Genomic DNA, 16,324 nt, shown 5'->3' with positions numbered 1-16,324 from the left:
CAACCCAGGCACATGCCGCCGACCGGAATCGAACCCGGGACCCCTGAGTCCGCAAGCCGACGCTCTATCCACTGAGCCAAACCGGTTTTGGCTGGAAACTGTTTTTCAATGAAAATGAAATCATTCTGAATCAGACCACATATTTACATTTTTATAAGAATATTTGACCTTGGCTATTAAATTGTTATCCTGAAATTGAAATATCAGCTTACTTTTATTTTCTTTCTTTTTAGACATCTTTGATTTAATTTCTAGTTTGGGCCTGTAAGATTAATATTTTCTTAAATCTTTTTAGAGTAATTATTATACCCAGCAAGATAATTATAAAAATGTAGTTTCTTTTTATCTGTCCTCTATTTAATATAAACATGAAAAACAGACCTTTTTATTGCTGCTATGTATTGGTGTTCCTTCTTTTTTTGAATAGTATTTATATAATACTCATTAATTGATTCAGTGAATTCAATTCAGAGTTTATCTCTAGAATAATGAACATACCAGTATAAACTAATTAGTCTAAAGTAATATCATTTTGCCCTGGCTGGTTTGGCTCAGTGGATAGAGCGTTGGCCTGTGGACTGGAGGGTCCTGGGTTTGATTTCAGTTAAGGGCACATGCCCGGGGTTGCGTGCTTGACCCCCAATGGGGGGTGTGCAAGAGGCAGCCATCAATGACTCACTCTCATCGATGTTTCTATCTCTCTTTCCCCTCTCCCTTCCTCTGTGAAATCAATAAAAATAAAAAAATATCATTTTAATTCAGTTAACTCAGTAAGTTACTTATATGAAAGTGTCATTCATATGCCCAAACCTTAAATGAATTTAGGCTGACCCAGAAGAATCTGGAACACTGTCTGTTATTTGGAGCAGGGACTGCCAGATACAAGATCTGGGCTCTTAGGTGCTCTGCTAATCTGTGTATTACACAGGAACTCTGAGAGAGTCAGCGTGGAGATTCTGAATGCTAGGTGCCCTGAGTGTCAGGTATCTAGTAGGTACTGTTGATACAGTGGTGAAAGAGCTGGAAATAAGCTCCATGTTCTTATGGAGCATATATTTTAGTAGTTGGAGAATTTAAATAAGATACTTTAAAGTTGTTATAAATGATACAAATAAAATAATTTACCACTGAAAGAGTGTGACAGCAGAGATATTTTTCCCCAGGGGTTATTTTGAGATAGGTGACAAAATGGGGATACTTTTGAGAGTAAAAGGGGGCACTATTAACAATTAGATTAGGACACAGGTATAAACCAGGACTGTCCTGTGCAAACTGGATCACATGGTTGAAGAAATAACATTTGAGCTGAGACCCAAATAAGAAATCTGCAGTGGAGTCACCTTGGGGGGCCAGTGTTAGAGAGATGCCAAGTTGGATAGTAGTTAACTAGGCAAGGTTCGGGGGGAACATGAGAATCAGGAAATGAAATAAAGGAAAGACAAGGTCTAGGACAAGGAAAGTAAAGTATATTATAGGGATTGGAAAGGGAGGGGTGGTGAGCTGGTGGGTTTTAAAGGAGAACATGGAAAAGGTTGTAAGTTGGGGCTATAGAATAGTCACGAGTTGTTTTTTTGTCATTCAGCCAATGCTTATTGCATGTTTGTGTTGTGCCAGGCATTGAAGGCATTGGGATATAGCAATGAACAAAAGAGAAAACAGGTTAAAGCAGTGGTTCTCAACCTTCCTAATGCCACGACCCTTTAATACAGTTCCTCATGTTGTGGTGACCCCCAACCATAAAATTATTTTCGTTGCTACTTCATAACTGTAATTTTGCTACTGTTATGAATCGTAATGTAAATATCTGATGTGCAGGATGTATTTTCATTGTTACAAATTGAACATAATTAAAGCATAGTGATTAATCACAAAAACAATATGTAATTATATATGTGTTTTCCAATGGTCTTAGGCGACCCCTGTGAAAGGGTCGTTTGACCCCCAAAGGGGTCTCGACCCACAGGTTGAGAACCGCTGGGTTAAAGTGTTGCCATGGCAGCTGTTATGCAACTCCAGGGGACACTGTTCACACTGTGCTTTAAAAAAAAAGGTCTTTCATTCTAGTGGATAGCTAAGAAACAAACAACTAAGATGAGTTCAGATAGTGGTGTATTAAGGGAAATAAAATAGGGTGGTATGAAGCAATTATGTAAGGGCTTTAAAAATTTTTTTATTTTTCACATTAATGTATTTTTTATTATATTTGACATACAATATTATATTAGTTTCAGGTATACAACACAGTGATTCAACATTTATATACCTTACAAAGTGATTACCACAGTAAGTCTAGGTATCACTGTCAATTATTACAGTAGTATTACATAGTTATTACAGTATTATTCACTTTATTCCTATGTTGTATATTATGTCCCATGACTTATTTTATATTTGGAAGTTTGTAATTCTTTAAGGGCTTTTTTTCTGATAAGATGGATGGTATCTATCAGATTTGTTATAGTCCAGGTAGTTTTCATAGAGATCTAGCTTTGGGGAGAAATTTCTGGTTTGGTGACATTTAACAACAAAAAAATTCTATAATAATAAAAGCATAATATGCTAATTAGACTGGACGTCCTACTGGACAACCTTCCAGACAAAGCCGGGGTTGCGAGGGAAGCCTGGGTCCCAGGTGCCAGAGACAAGCCGGCAGCCGGGGGAAGGAAGGCCTTCTCTTGCATGAATTTCGTGCATTGGGCCTCTAGTGTATATATGATATATTGATTTCAGAGAGGAAGGGAGGAGAGAGAGATGAAAGCATCGTTGATGAGAGAATCATTGATTGTCTGCCTCCTGCATGCCCCTTACTGGGAATTGAGCCTTGACCTCCTGGTTCATCATTGAGCCAAACTGGCTAGGCTAGTTTAGTGACATTTTAGGCAACTTTTTTTTTTGAATCTTGTGAAATGATGAGCAGATTGAGCTGGATGTGACCTGACAGAGTTTGGTAAGCAAAGGTTAATAGGATGGTGATGGTTTATATTTGTTATGACTTCCAAATTGGTAAGTTGATGGTATTAAAAGTAAAAATTAAATTGGTAATATTAAGAAGTATGAGATTCAGGAAAAGGTACAAAGGTACAAATGAAAATTTTCTTCTTTACTGATGGCCTTTTATTTGTTTTGATCATCTTCATCTGAGGATAATTTTTCCATTGATTTTTTTAGAGAGTCAAAGGAAGGGGGATGGGGGAGGGGTGAGAGAGAGAGAGGAGGGGGGGGAGAGAGAGAGAGAGAGGAGAAATATTGATGTGACAGAGACACATTGACTGGTTGCCTACTATGTGCTCCCAGACTAGGGCTGAGGATCGAACCCTCAATCCTTTTGTGTGTGGGCTCTAACCACCCAGAGTGCTGGCTAGGGCTTTACTGATGGTTTTATGTAATTTCATATTCATTAATAAAGTCACATTTGTATGTGACTATGATGTCATTAACACTTTGTTATTTAGTGATTTTAATTAGCTTAAAGAACATGAAAGAGTAACATATGCCTTAAATTAAAAGTGCTTTTATTTGTGAGGACTTTCACATTTGCTATTAGCTGGTATGTCCTAGAGATGTAAGAAAGATCAAGAATTGGTGAAATATTGATTTTAGAAATAAGAGAGTTCCCTGAAATCAGTGACAAATGGAGCTTCTTTAGATATTCTTGATAGCCTTTTGAATTTCTTTTGGTCTGAAGTTCTGGGAGGCTGAATAGCATATTTGTTACATTTAGAATTTTTTCTTAGCCATGTAATCTGGGGAGCCCTAGTATTTTTGTTTTCTTTGTTTGATTATTTTGGGAATATTTGTAATTATGGGTTGGAAGTTGGACTAATGTAAAATTTTTAAACTGATTAGGATTTTTTTTTTAAAATATATTTTATTGATTTTTTACAGAGAGGAAGAGAGAGAGATAGAGAGTTAGAAACATCGATGGGAGAGAAACATCGATCAGCTGCCTCCTGCACATCCCCCACTGGGGAAGTGCCCACAACCCAGGTACATGCTCTTGATTTTTTACAGAGAGGAAGGGAGAGAGATAGAGAGTTAGAAACATCAATGAGAGAGAAACATTGATCAGCTGCCTCCTGCACATCTCCTACTGGGTATGTGCCCGCAACCCAGGTACATGCCCTTGACCGGAATCGAACCTGGGACCTTTCAGTCCGCAAGCCGATGCTCTATCCACTGAGCCAAACCGGTTTCGGCACTGATTAGGATTTTAAAACCCAAACCACATTATGAAATTGATTCCTGTTTGAGCTACGTTTTATTAGGCCCTATATTTTCTGTGCTTGGTCAGAAAAGGTATTTGGTGTTTTGTTTCTTAAAATGAGAATTTAGGATAGGATTTGGATATATTAAGTATAAATTGATACAATGAAATTATTACTTAATGTTGATTCCTCTGCTCCTCTTTTGAAAGCAATTATCTGGAAATAAGGAAAGTGTTGTCTTGTAACATTTTCTGCCAGCTAGTAATTTGATATCATTTAGCTTGTTTCACTTTACTTTAGTACAGGCATTTCCATATTTCTTTATTAACTAATGTATATTTGGTTTGGATTCCACCCGAGAACTACCCTAAGTAATGCACAGGCTTCAAAGCAGTCATTTTATTTAGTTTAAATAAACAGATTATTGTTTTTCTTGATTTGGAGAAAAGTCGACTACTTTTGTTATATGATCTATTCTGAGTTATAGTAATGCAGAGCTATATGACTGTTAGTGTGTTGGTGTTTACAGTTGTTTTACTTCGATGCCATCAAATGCCATGTATTCAGCTTAATTTACAGCATTATTTTTGTCCTGTTTTAAAAAATAACTGCTAAGCTGTTTTTTTTTAGATATGTTGAATGTGTTTGACACATATGATATGAAGAAAACTATACTTAAGCATCTTAATTCTAAAGAGAAAATAAAAACTGTTTGGATTTATACCCTGAAATGTAATTATATTAAGTGAATAAATTATTTTTTCCAGGCAGACTCCAGGTTAAAAGCGCTTAATGCAACATTCAGAGTGAAAAACCCAGACAAGTAAGGTTTTGTTTTAATAACAGTTACAATGTTGTTTTGAATGGTGCCTATCAATCTATTTAATTTTTCATTTCTGAATGTATGCACTTCATTTACTAAATATTTTAAATAGTAATTCACATTTAGTGAAATCCTTTTACAGTCAAAAATTGATTTTAAAATTTGCTAACTTCATTGGGTTTAAGGTTGTAACTGTCTGAAGTTTTAGAAAATTAAACCACTGCTTTTTCCTAGAATAATTTTTTAAATGTTGTGGAAGTTACCAGAAAAATGAGAAAAACAATTTTAATTTCATGTAAAGTAGTTTTTCTTATACGACTTTGCTTGACAAATATGTACAAAGGTCAAGAGAAGAACATTATATATTACATGCATATTTTGAAAATAAACTTTCTACTTTGCATACCATGAAAATTTGATAGACAAATGCATACAAACATATAATGTCATAGAGATGTATTAGTTACTTGACTTCATTAATGTCAGTTTGGTGTTTGTGGGAGCATTTTTGTGTTGAAGGAAGCCAGTGTATAAGTTTGTTCTTTTTAATCCTCACCCCAGGACATGCTTATTGATATTGAGGGGAAGCCTGTGAGGGAGAGAGAGAACATCAGTATGACAGAGAAACATCTATGGGTTGCCTTCTCTTACACGCTCAGACTAGGAATTGAACTTGCAACCTGGGTATGTACCCTGATAAGCAATCGAACCCAAAACTTTTCTGTGTACAGATTGCCGCTCTAACCAACTGAGCCACACCAGCCAGGGCTGAGCCAGTGTATTTAGAAATAACTTTTCTTAGGATAATACCTAGGTATTTCTTAAGATTTTGATTTTGCTCATTCTCTGAAGTTGGTGGATAAATTAGGCTCTTCATTATATGGACTTTCACCTGGTATTTGGTTCAGCTGAATTTTTTATTTAAAGATTTGATTATACAGATGAGGCTTTTCCATTTTTGGCAATTAAGATGATACGGTCTGTTGGAATTTCTCTAGTTAGGCTAAATTTAGCATTAATTTCTATATAATGTAAATATTTGTAGCAGACAAAGGCCAAGTTTGCATTGTTGGATAGCCTATTATGCCTGACTTTATAAACCATAATACATTAACATGATGCCTTTGGTTTTTAAGATAAATTTTGAATATAAAATATAAATAAATATATATATATTTTTATAAATAAATATTTTAAAGTTTTGTTAATTTGGAAATTGTGATGGTAACCATTGAGATGTTTTTTAAAATAAAAAAAATATTTTTTTTTATTTTTTTTTTTTTTTAGAGAGAGAGGGAGTGAAGCATCGATTGGCTGCCTCCTGCCTCCTGTCTCCGTACTGGGGATCAAACCCGCCACCCAGGCAACCTTTTGGTGTAAGGGTTGGCACCATCCAATAAGCCACATTGGCCAGGGCAAGGTGTTTGTTTTTGTTTGTTTTTAATCGACTTTATATCTTAGTTTTAGGTTCACAAAAAATTTGAGCAAAAATTACAGAGTTCCCACATACCCTCTGCCCCTACACATGAACACTATCCCTACATATGATATGGGTTTTGACACATGTAGGTACTATTATAGTATAATACAAAGTATTTTCACTGTCCTACAAGTCCTCTTTGCCCTGCCTGTTTATCCCTTCATCCCTACAGCCCTGGCAGCCACTGAGCTTTTTACTGTCTCCATAGTTTTATGTTTTTCTAGAATGTCATAATATATAGTATGCAGCCTTTTGAGATTGACTTGTTTCACTTTGTAATGTGCATTTAAGGTTCCACCAAAGTTTTTTTAAGGGTTAAAAATGACATCCATGGTATATAAGAGATATTCTCTAGATTAAGAACTAAAATTATGTCACCCTCTAAAAAGAGCTTTGGAGCCCTAGCCTGTTTGGCTCAGTGGATAGAGTATTGGCCTACGGACTGAAGGGTCCTGAGTTCAATTCCGGTCAAGGGCATGTAATTTGGTTGCAGGCTCCTCCCCAGCCTGATCGATGTGTTTCTCTCACATCGATATTTCTCCCTGTCTTTCCCTCTCTTTTCCACTCTCCCTAATAGTCAATGGAAAAATATCCTCGGGTAAGGATTAAAAAAAAATAAAAAATAAAAAAATAAAAAGAGCTCTGGAAAAATTTATAAGCAAAATTTATGACAGTGATGGATGTACATTCACTAGAGGAGCATGTAGATAAGACTTTTTAAATTAATATTTTAATATTAACATTTTTTCAATTGAATGTTTTCCAACTTAATGAAAAAATATTTTGCAAATTGAATGTTTGCCTTCCCTTTTTGACCTCACTTGGGTTTTCTAGATTGCTTGCTAATTTTTGTTGTTACTCCTCTCCAAGGTTATTTTTTCCATTGATTTTTAGAGAGTGGGAGGGAGGGGGAAGAAGGGAGAGGGAGGAAGAGAAACATTGATGTGAGAGAGACACATCGATAGGTTGCCTCCCGCACACGCTCCAACTGGGGCTGGGGATCGAATCTTCAACCCAGGTGTGTGCCCTTGACAAGGAATTGAACCCATGACCTTTTGGTTTGGGGGCTGACACCCTAACCACTCCAGCCAGGGCTAGATTGCTAAATTTTATTTAATATCCGTATTATATACAGTCGCATGCCACTTAACATTTTGGTTAACAACAGACTACATATATGATGGTGGCCCCATAAGAATATAATGGAGCTAAAAATTTCTGTTGCCTTGTGATGTAGCCATCTCAAATGTCATAAGAAAATGCATTACTTACCTGTATGTGGTAATTCTGGGGTAAACCAACTTACTGCATTGTCCATTGTATAGAAGTACAATATAGGAAATGATGTACAGTACAAAATTCTTGATGATGATAAACAAATATGTTACTGGTTTATATATTTATATAGTATACTTATCATTTTTTTAGGGTGTGTTCTTTCTATGTTAAAACAGTTTGCTGTAAAACTGTCATGTTACACTGACAGCAGTCTAATACACCTTATGTTTATAACATCTTTTTTTAAATTTTTTATTAATTAAATCTTTATTGTTCAGATTATTACATTTGTTCCTCTTTTTCCCCCCCATAACTCCCCTCCACCCAATTCCCACCCCACCCTCCTCCCTCACTTTCAATCCACTGTCCTCATCCATAGGTGCACGATTTTTGTCCAGTCTCTTCCTGCATCCCCCTCACCCCTTCCCCCCCCCAGAATGGCCAATCCACTCCCTTTCTATGCCCCTGATTCTATTATATTCACCAGTTCATTCTGTTCATCAGATTATTCACTTGATTTTCAGATTCACTTGTTGATAGATGTGTATTTGCTGTTCATAATTTGTATCTTTACCTTTTTCTTCTTCCTCTTCTTAAAGGATACCTTTTGGCATTTCATATAATACTGGTTTGGTAGTGATGAACTCCTTTAGCTTTTTCTTATCTGTGAAGCTCTTTATCTGACCCTCAATTTTGAATGATAGCTTTGCTGGATAAAGTAGTCTTGGTTGTAGGTTCTTGGTATTCATCACTTTGAATATTTCTTGCCACTCCCTTCTGGCCTGCAAAGTTTCTGTTGAGAAATCAGCTGACAGTCGTATGGGTACTCCCTTGTAGGAAACTGAGTTTCTTTCTCTTGCTGCTTTTAAGATTCTCTCTTTGTCTTTTGCTCTTGGCATTTTAATTATGATGTGTCTTGGTGTGGTCCTCTTTGGATTCCTTTTGTTTGGGGTTCTCTGCGCTTCCTGGACTTGGAAGTCTATTTCTTTCACCAGGTAGGGAAAGTTTTCTGTCATTATTTATTCAAACAGGTTTTCAGTATCTTGCTCTCTCTCTTCTTCTGGCACCCCTATAATTCGGATGTTGGTACGCTTGAAGCTGTCCCAGAGGCTCCTTACACTATCTTCGTATTTTTGGATTCTTTTTTCATTTTGCTTTTCCGGTTGGGTGTTTTTTGCTTCTTCATATTTCAAATCGTTGACTTGATTCTTGGGATCCTCTAGTCTGCTGTTGGGAGTCTGCATAATATTCTTTATTTCAGTCAGTGTATGCTTAATTTCTAGTTGGTCCTTTATCACAACCTCGAGGGTCTCATTAGATTTCTTGTAGATCTCATTAAGTTTATCGGCAGTTTCTAGAAAGTTCTTGAAAAACCTTAAAAGTGTGGTTTTGAACTCTATATCCAGTAGTTTGCTTTCCTCCATTTCTGTCATTTGTGTCCTTTTTCTTTGTTTCTGCATTTTTTATGCTTTCCTGTGTTGATAAAGTGGTTTTCTGTGCTGAGTGTCCTCTAGGGCCCAGTGGTTCAGCCTCCCCAATTACCTGAGGAGGACACTCTTGGTGCACCCCCTTGTGGTCTTTGTGCACAGTCTTGTTGTAGTTAAGCCTTGATTATTGTAGTTATCAATGGGAGAAATTAACCTCCAGGCCAATTGGCTGTGAGAATCAGCTGTGTCTGCAGTGGGAGAACTTCTGTGCTGGAGACACCCCTCTGGGGCAAGATTTGATTCAATGGGCCTTTGGTGCTCACTGAGTCTGCCCCCTGAGTGTGCCCTTTATGGTTCCACGGAGCTGCAAACTGGATGGTCCCACTCTGACCTCTGGGTTTTCTGGCTCCTGGATCTCTAGGGAGGTGCTAATCTAGCCTTTGCCTGAGGCTATCCAGCAAAAGCCTCCGTGTAGGGCTTGGTTGGGGCGGATCCCACGGGATCAACAGGGCGGGGTTAGCAATTATGGCTGCTCTCAGTCCAGCCCTCAGAGGCTCTGCTTCTCAGTGTCCCGGTAATCGCTGCAAGCCCCTTGGAGAGAAAGCTGCCCTTGAGTTCTTACCGCTGCCAGACAGTCCCGCTTCTCCCATATGAGTCTGGGTTCCTAGAGACTCGCCCGGAACTGGAGCTCAGAGCCTGAGACTCCCTCCCGATTGAAAACGACAACCGCGCCCTCAGCCGCCAGCCCACTCCGCATGCACCTCCGCACCTTACTGTTTTACTTCAGCACTGTGCCGCCTCTGAGTCTCGGTATGCTTTTCTCTTTCCTTCTAGTTGTAGAATTTCCACTCAGCCAGCCTTCCTGTGGTTCTGGATGATGTCCGTTTCATCTTTTAGTTGTATTTTTGAAGTGGTTGTTCGAGGCAGTCAACTCCAGTGTTTACCTATGCCGCCATCTTGGTTTCTCGAAAAATACAACATCTCTTGATTGCATCATTTTCTCTTGCGCTTGATTTAATCTCATATCATTTTGTACAGTGACATGCTGTACAGGCTTGTAGCTTAAGAGCAGTGTGTTAATCTTGCGATGTACAACTGGAGTGCCACACATTTTTAAAACATGCACTACCTGACTATTTAGTCAGGGGCATGGACCTTTTTTCCCTTCGATTGTCAAATAAAAAAATGACAACAGCCAACACAACAATAACTTATCAAGTGTGAATGAAAAAAAATTATACCTTTCTCTTTTTTTGTCAGATCGACAAAAATATATTTTTTTTTGTAACACAGAATTTTAGTAATTAGTTTATGTGTGCCATAAGTTGAAAAAGGTGGAAAATCTCTGGGCTATACCACTAAGATTTATGTAAATGCACTCTATGACGTTCACACAATGATAAAATTGCCTAACAAGAGATTTCTCAGAACATATTTCTGTTAAGTGGCACATGACTGTATAGAATTTTAAATGTGATCTGACGATAAACATAACCAAGGCAGTTTTTTACTTCTGAGTTCCTGTTAAAGTGTGTAATTAATGTGTAATTAGTAATAGAATTTGTTTGCCTTAAGTTCTAGATAAGAAAATTGGCTACATCAGTCATTATTATAACAAATTCTTAATATATAGAATATTTGTTCTATATATAGCTCGACCAATAGATTAATTATTTTTCATGCCATTACTAAAATAGTGTACATCACTAAAATACTTTTTCTATCTTTTCTTAAAATCTAGAAAACCAGAAATATTATTTCAGAGGGATTATCAAAATGATACTTGGTTCATGCATATTTATCTTTCTTAAAACTAGACTGTTTAGAACAGTGAAGAGGAAGATCTTGGTTGGGTCTTCTACTTTTATGTGGCAATATTTGGACAATATTTGGTATGTAGACTGAGTGATTAGTAGGATGTGTGGGATGAAACATGGCTAGGAAAATACAGATAACACCCAGGTTTCCATCTTTAAAATGCTATGGAACATAGGAAGAGAGATTGGGGGGAGGGGGATAAGTTGAGCTTTGGATATGAGCAAGTACAAATGTCTGCTAGTCAGTTGGCTTTATATATAGATCTGGCATTTAGGGGAGAGAGAGTTGGGCTAGAGGTAGACATTTGGAATTCAGCAGCATGTGATCATAATTGTGAAGCTTTGTGAGTGATGAGTCCCGTAGAGTGTGTAGAATGACTGATTGATTGTAAGATGCCTGAGGATCTAGGACTGAACCCTAAAGAAGCCAACTCTTTTTTTTGAAAAGGCAAACACATTAGCTTTAATACAGCCAGTACATAATAGAAATTAAAAGAGTTATTTTTGGGAAAGCTAATGTAAATAAAAAAATTGACTAAAATATCCTCACAAAGTCCTGTCATCAACATTTTTTGTTTAGTATGTGGCAGAATATAAATACATAACAATATGTCTTTTCTTATTGCTGGTAGTCTTTTTTGTAACTAAAATTTGTAGCTAACATTTTATATAACAAAAGAAACAGATTTGTAAATTATCAGAAAAGAAACAGGGATATAGGAAAATAATACATTTTAATTAAATTATAGAGGACAGTTACAATGAAAATCCATCACTTTCCTTTCTAAGTTTGTTTTACAAAATAAAATCAACCTGTATTATGCTGTGACCTGCTAAGAGGGCATAAATACTGTGGCCCTTTCAAATGACAATGGGCAAAGACAAAATGTTATCTTGATGTCACAGCTTGTTCTTAGTTTTTAACTGGAGTTGAGCTTCCTTTCTAGTCTTCTTTAAGTGGTGATAGTTTGGCAAGATTTTCATCAGAAAACCCAGCTGTAGTGTCTGGTGCTGCAGTTGCTCAGTCTGCACCCACGAAGGCAATCTACACCATAGATCACTGTATTCTCAGGGATGCCTTCAAATGTATTTAGGTTGCAACAAGCCCCAGTGATGTAACTACTTGTCAATATTATGCTTCTGCCTACGTATGCTTTTGATTCAATAACATTATTATCTCCCATTTTCATGGCTTGGGAATAACAGCCAACTTCAAACACGTTATTGGTGCCAATGATCATAGGCTTCGGTTCCACATCTTCAGTGTCAGGGCTGATATTATCAGGGTGAGCATTTATGATCAGCGCCTGTTCTTCTGTTAGGTTACCTTCACCAATCACTGTGGGTCTGGCCTCCGCAATGATTCGTGCTTTAGGGTGGATCACTGTCCTAGGTCCTATAGTTACATTGCCCCTGATTTCACTTTCTATACACACAATTGCTCCAGGAGCAATCTTCACACATTGGCGATCAGAACAGGTTCCATCTCTGCAAAGCAGAAGCTACTTCTTTAAGGGCATTTTCCAAAGTGTAATCTGAGAATTCTGAATCCTGTGGGCAAGCTATTATAAATTCAGGTTCCTGAATCCCCCATAACCTCTGTGTACAGTATGGTTATTTACAAGTCTCTCTTGCTCAGAGGCCCTCAATAGTGTTTTTTAGAAACACTTTAGGCATTCTTTGCAAACTAAAGTTGGAGTGTAAGAGATGGGTGAAGGAAGTGAGTACCCAAGGAGACTTTAGGAGTAACCAGAAAGTAAAAGGAAAATCATGAGGAAATGACACGGATGTCAAGGGAACAAGTTTTTGAGGAGGGTGAGGTCACCTGTTACATAGCTGGAAGGGTCAAGTAAGATGAGCACTAAAGTGTATCAGTGGATTTTAGTAACATGAAAATAGTAGGTGACTTGCTCATAACCAAAGCTCAACGTGGGAGTTAGGGGCACCATTGTGGGAGTTAGGGGCTGAGCAGTGAACAGAAAGGGAAGAAGTAGTTATTGCTAGAAAAATAATGCCTTATAAAAATGTGGCTGTGAAAGGAGTGGGTATTGAGAAGGTGTTAACAGTTGAGAGTGTTATCAGGGGAGTGTGTGTGTATGTGTGTGTGTGTGTGTGTGTGTGTATGCATGTATCTAGGAGAGACCGTAAATTTATTGACATATTAATGAGAAGGAGCTTGTAGAGAGAAGAAGTTAGAAAACAGGAAAATGGAGTCTAGCTGGGATAGAATCTAAAGTATTGGATGGGAAGAAGGATCCTAGAGGGAAGGAAGAAATGATGTGATATTGGGATGTTTCTAAGTTTCCTAGTAGGAGGTAGAGGTGGAGGTGGAGGTGGAGATAGTTTCTATCTGATGGCTTCTGTTTAATCTGTGAAGCTTGGCTAGAGAGTGACAGGTGGTGGTATCAGAAGTTTCAAGTATTGGAGAGTGGCAGTTATTAGATTAGGAAAACTGATTACTGAGCAGCATTACCTTGAGGTTAGAGACCATGAGTTTATTTCTATACCATATGATTTTTTTATTGCTTTTTAGAGAGAGAGAGAGATTTGATTTGTTGTTCATGCTCTCATTGGCTGATTCTCTTTTATTTTAACTTTTATTGATTTCAGAGAGGAAGGGAGAGGGAGAGAGAGATAGAAACATCAATGATGAGATAGAATCATTGGTTGGCTGCTTCCTGCATGGCCCCTACTGGGGATCAAGCTCGCAACCCAAGCATGTGCCCTTGACTGGAATTGAACCCTGGACCTTCCAGTCCGCAGTCCAATGCTCTATCCACTGAGCCAAACCAGCTAGGGCATCATTGGCTGATTCTTGTATATACCCTGACCAGAGATCAAACCTGCAACCTTGGTGTATGGAGACAATGCTCTAACTCACTGAACTGTTGGTTAGGGCCCATAAGGTATTTTTAACCCCTTAAATATTTTCCTGTTTTTTGTTTTCAAGTAATTTTTTTTTAAATATATTTTATTGATTTCTAACAGAGAGGAAGGGAGAGGGATAGAGAGTTAGAAACATCTATGAGAGAGAAAAATCGACCAGCCGCCTCCTGCACACCCCCTACTGGGGATGTGCCCGCAACCAAGGTACATGCCCTTGACCGGAATTGAACCTGGGACCTTTCAGTCCGCAGGCCAATGTTCTATCCACTGAGCCAAACCAGTTAGGGCGTTTTCAAGTAATTTTATCTCTGTCTCAGTTCCTATCACTTCTTGGCCTTTTGGCGAAGATCAAGTATAGTTAATCTATCTCAGTCCCCCACACAGTACAAATTATGAAATATGACATCTTTTCTTGGCTTTAAAAATATCAAAAGAAAGTATGGCCGAAACCGGTTTGGCTCAGTGGATAGAGCGTCGGCCTGCGGACTGAAGGGTCCCGGGTTTGATTCCGGTCAAGGGCATGTACCTGGGTTGTGGGCGCTTCCCCAGTGGGGGATGTGCAGGAGGCAGCTGATCGATGTTTCTAACTCTCTATCTCTCTCTCTCCTCTCTGTAAAAAATCAATAAAATATATTTTTTTTTTAAAAAAAAAAAAAAAAAAGGAAGTATGGTGTTTATTTTAGAACTAGAGGCCCGGTGCACAAAAATTTGTGCACTCGGGAGGGTCCCTCAGCCCAGCCTGTGCCCTCTTGTAGTCTGGGACCCCTTGGGGAATGACCACCTGCTGGCTTAGGCCCGCTCCCCGGGGGGATTGGGCCTAAGCTGGCAGTCAGACATCCCTCTGGCAACCCGGGACCCCTTGGGGGATGTCCACTTGCCAGTGGGGAGCAGGCCTAGCTGCAGTCGGACATCCTTAGTGCTGCTGAGGAGGCGGGAGAGGCTCCCACCACCACCGCTGTACTGGCAGCCATCAGCCTGGCTTGTGGCTGAGCAGAGCTCCCCCTGTGGGAGCACACTGACCACCAGGGTGCAGCTCCTACATTGAGCGCCTGCCCCCTGGTGGTCAGTGTGTGTCATAGTGACCAGTGATTCCCAGTTGCTCTGCTGTTAGGGTCAGTTTGCATAATACCCTTTCATTATATAGGATTTTTAAAAATTTGTATTGGTGTACAAATGTTCAAGACCTATAACATATGGTTAAATAGAATCAGTTTTATTATTCTCAAGAACTACAGTTGACCCTTCAATAATGTTGGAGTTAGTAGCGCCAACTGCTCCCTGCACAATCAGAAATCCACATGTAACTTTTGACTCCTCAAAAACTTAATTACTAATAGCCTACTATTGACCCGAAGCTTCGCCAATAACATAAACAGTCATTTAACCCATATTTTGTATGTTATATGTAATACATACTTTATCCTTACAATAAAGTAAGCTAGATAGAAGAAAATACTAAGAAAATCATAAGGAAGAGAAAACACATTTATAGTATTAATTGGGAAAAAAAATTCATGTGTTGTTCAAGGGTCAGCTGTACTGGTTTGTCTTTCAATTTTTTATGTGTTTTCATGAGAAAAATTGTTTTATTCATTTCTTGCTTCAGGAGATTTACTGAACTGAAGCACTACAGTGATGAACTACAGTCAGTCATCTCACATCTTCTTCGAGTTAGAGCTGTAAGTGGTCCCCAAGAATTTTTTGGCACACTTCTGTAAGAAAGTGCTTCTCATGTAATCATTATGTTGTTAAGTAATGATAGTATTTATAATGAATAACTGACTTTTACATTCAAATTTGGTGTGCTTATCAAAAACTGCATTTTTAAGAAATGCAAAATGTTTTCTGGCATAAACAACTTGAAGAATTTTAGCCCATTTTCTCTGTATTTTGTATATGGTTGTTTTGACATCTTGTGAAAAAATGTGTTTCAGTGTTGGACACAAATAAGTGGGATTTTATGTCTACATATAATATCTGGTTTTTCAAGTTTTTTTTTTTAAGGTTGTGAAATAGTTTATATATGTTAGGCCAGTGATTTTTAACCAGTGTTGTACAAAATTTTTTAAAAATATGTTTTATTGATTTTAGAGAGAAACATTAGTCGGCTGTCTCCTGCACATCCCCTATGGAGTCAGAGTCTGCAACCCAGGCATGCAACCCGATGGGGAATCAAACCAGCAATCTTTTGGTGCATGGCATAACACTCAACCCACTGAGCCATACCAGCTGGGCCCCCATGAATTTTTAAAACATGCAATACCTGACTATTTAGTCAGGGACACTGACCTCTTTTCCTTTAGATTGTGAAATAAAACAATGACAACTGTTAACACAACAATAGCCATCTGGTGTGAATGAATCAAAATTATACCTATTTTTTTGTCAGATTGGCAAAACATACATTT

General features: G+C 38.1%; 1 protein-coding gene across 5 annotated transcripts in view; it reads left to right on the top strand.

Annotated features, from left to right (window-relative positions):
• SNX4 (sorting nexin 4) overlaps window positions 1-16,324 on the top strand; it is a 78,044-nt gene that overhangs the window by 23,019 nt on the left and 38,701 nt on the right. For 4 of the 5 annotated variants that reach the window (XR_004973936.1, XM_036348608.1, XM_036348607.1 and 1 more), the window contains exons 6-7: window positions 4,973-5,028; window positions 15,523-15,595. The exons of the other annotated variant lie outside the window; for it this stretch is intronic. Coding sequence is in view for 3 of the 4 variants with exons in the window: in XM_036348608.1 (XP_036204501.1) it covers window positions 4,973-5,028; window positions 15,523-15,595 (129 nt within the window). In the remaining variant the exon portion in view is untranslated. The remainder of the gene's footprint in view (window positions 1-4,972; window positions 5,029-15,522; window positions 15,596-16,324) is intronic. 5 annotated transcript variants of the gene reach the window in all.

This window comes from Myotis myotis, unplaced genomic scaffold (genome assembly GCF_014108235.1).
Source record: "Myotis myotis isolate mMyoMyo1 unplaced genomic scaffold, mMyoMyo1.p scaffold_m19_p_2, whole genome shotgun sequence".
Classification (NCBI taxonomy): Eukaryota; Metazoa; Chordata; class Mammalia; order Chiroptera; family Vespertilionidae; genus Myotis; species Myotis myotis.
Note: the sequence above shows the minus strand (reverse complement) of the source record. Positions and strands in the feature narration are given on the sequence as shown.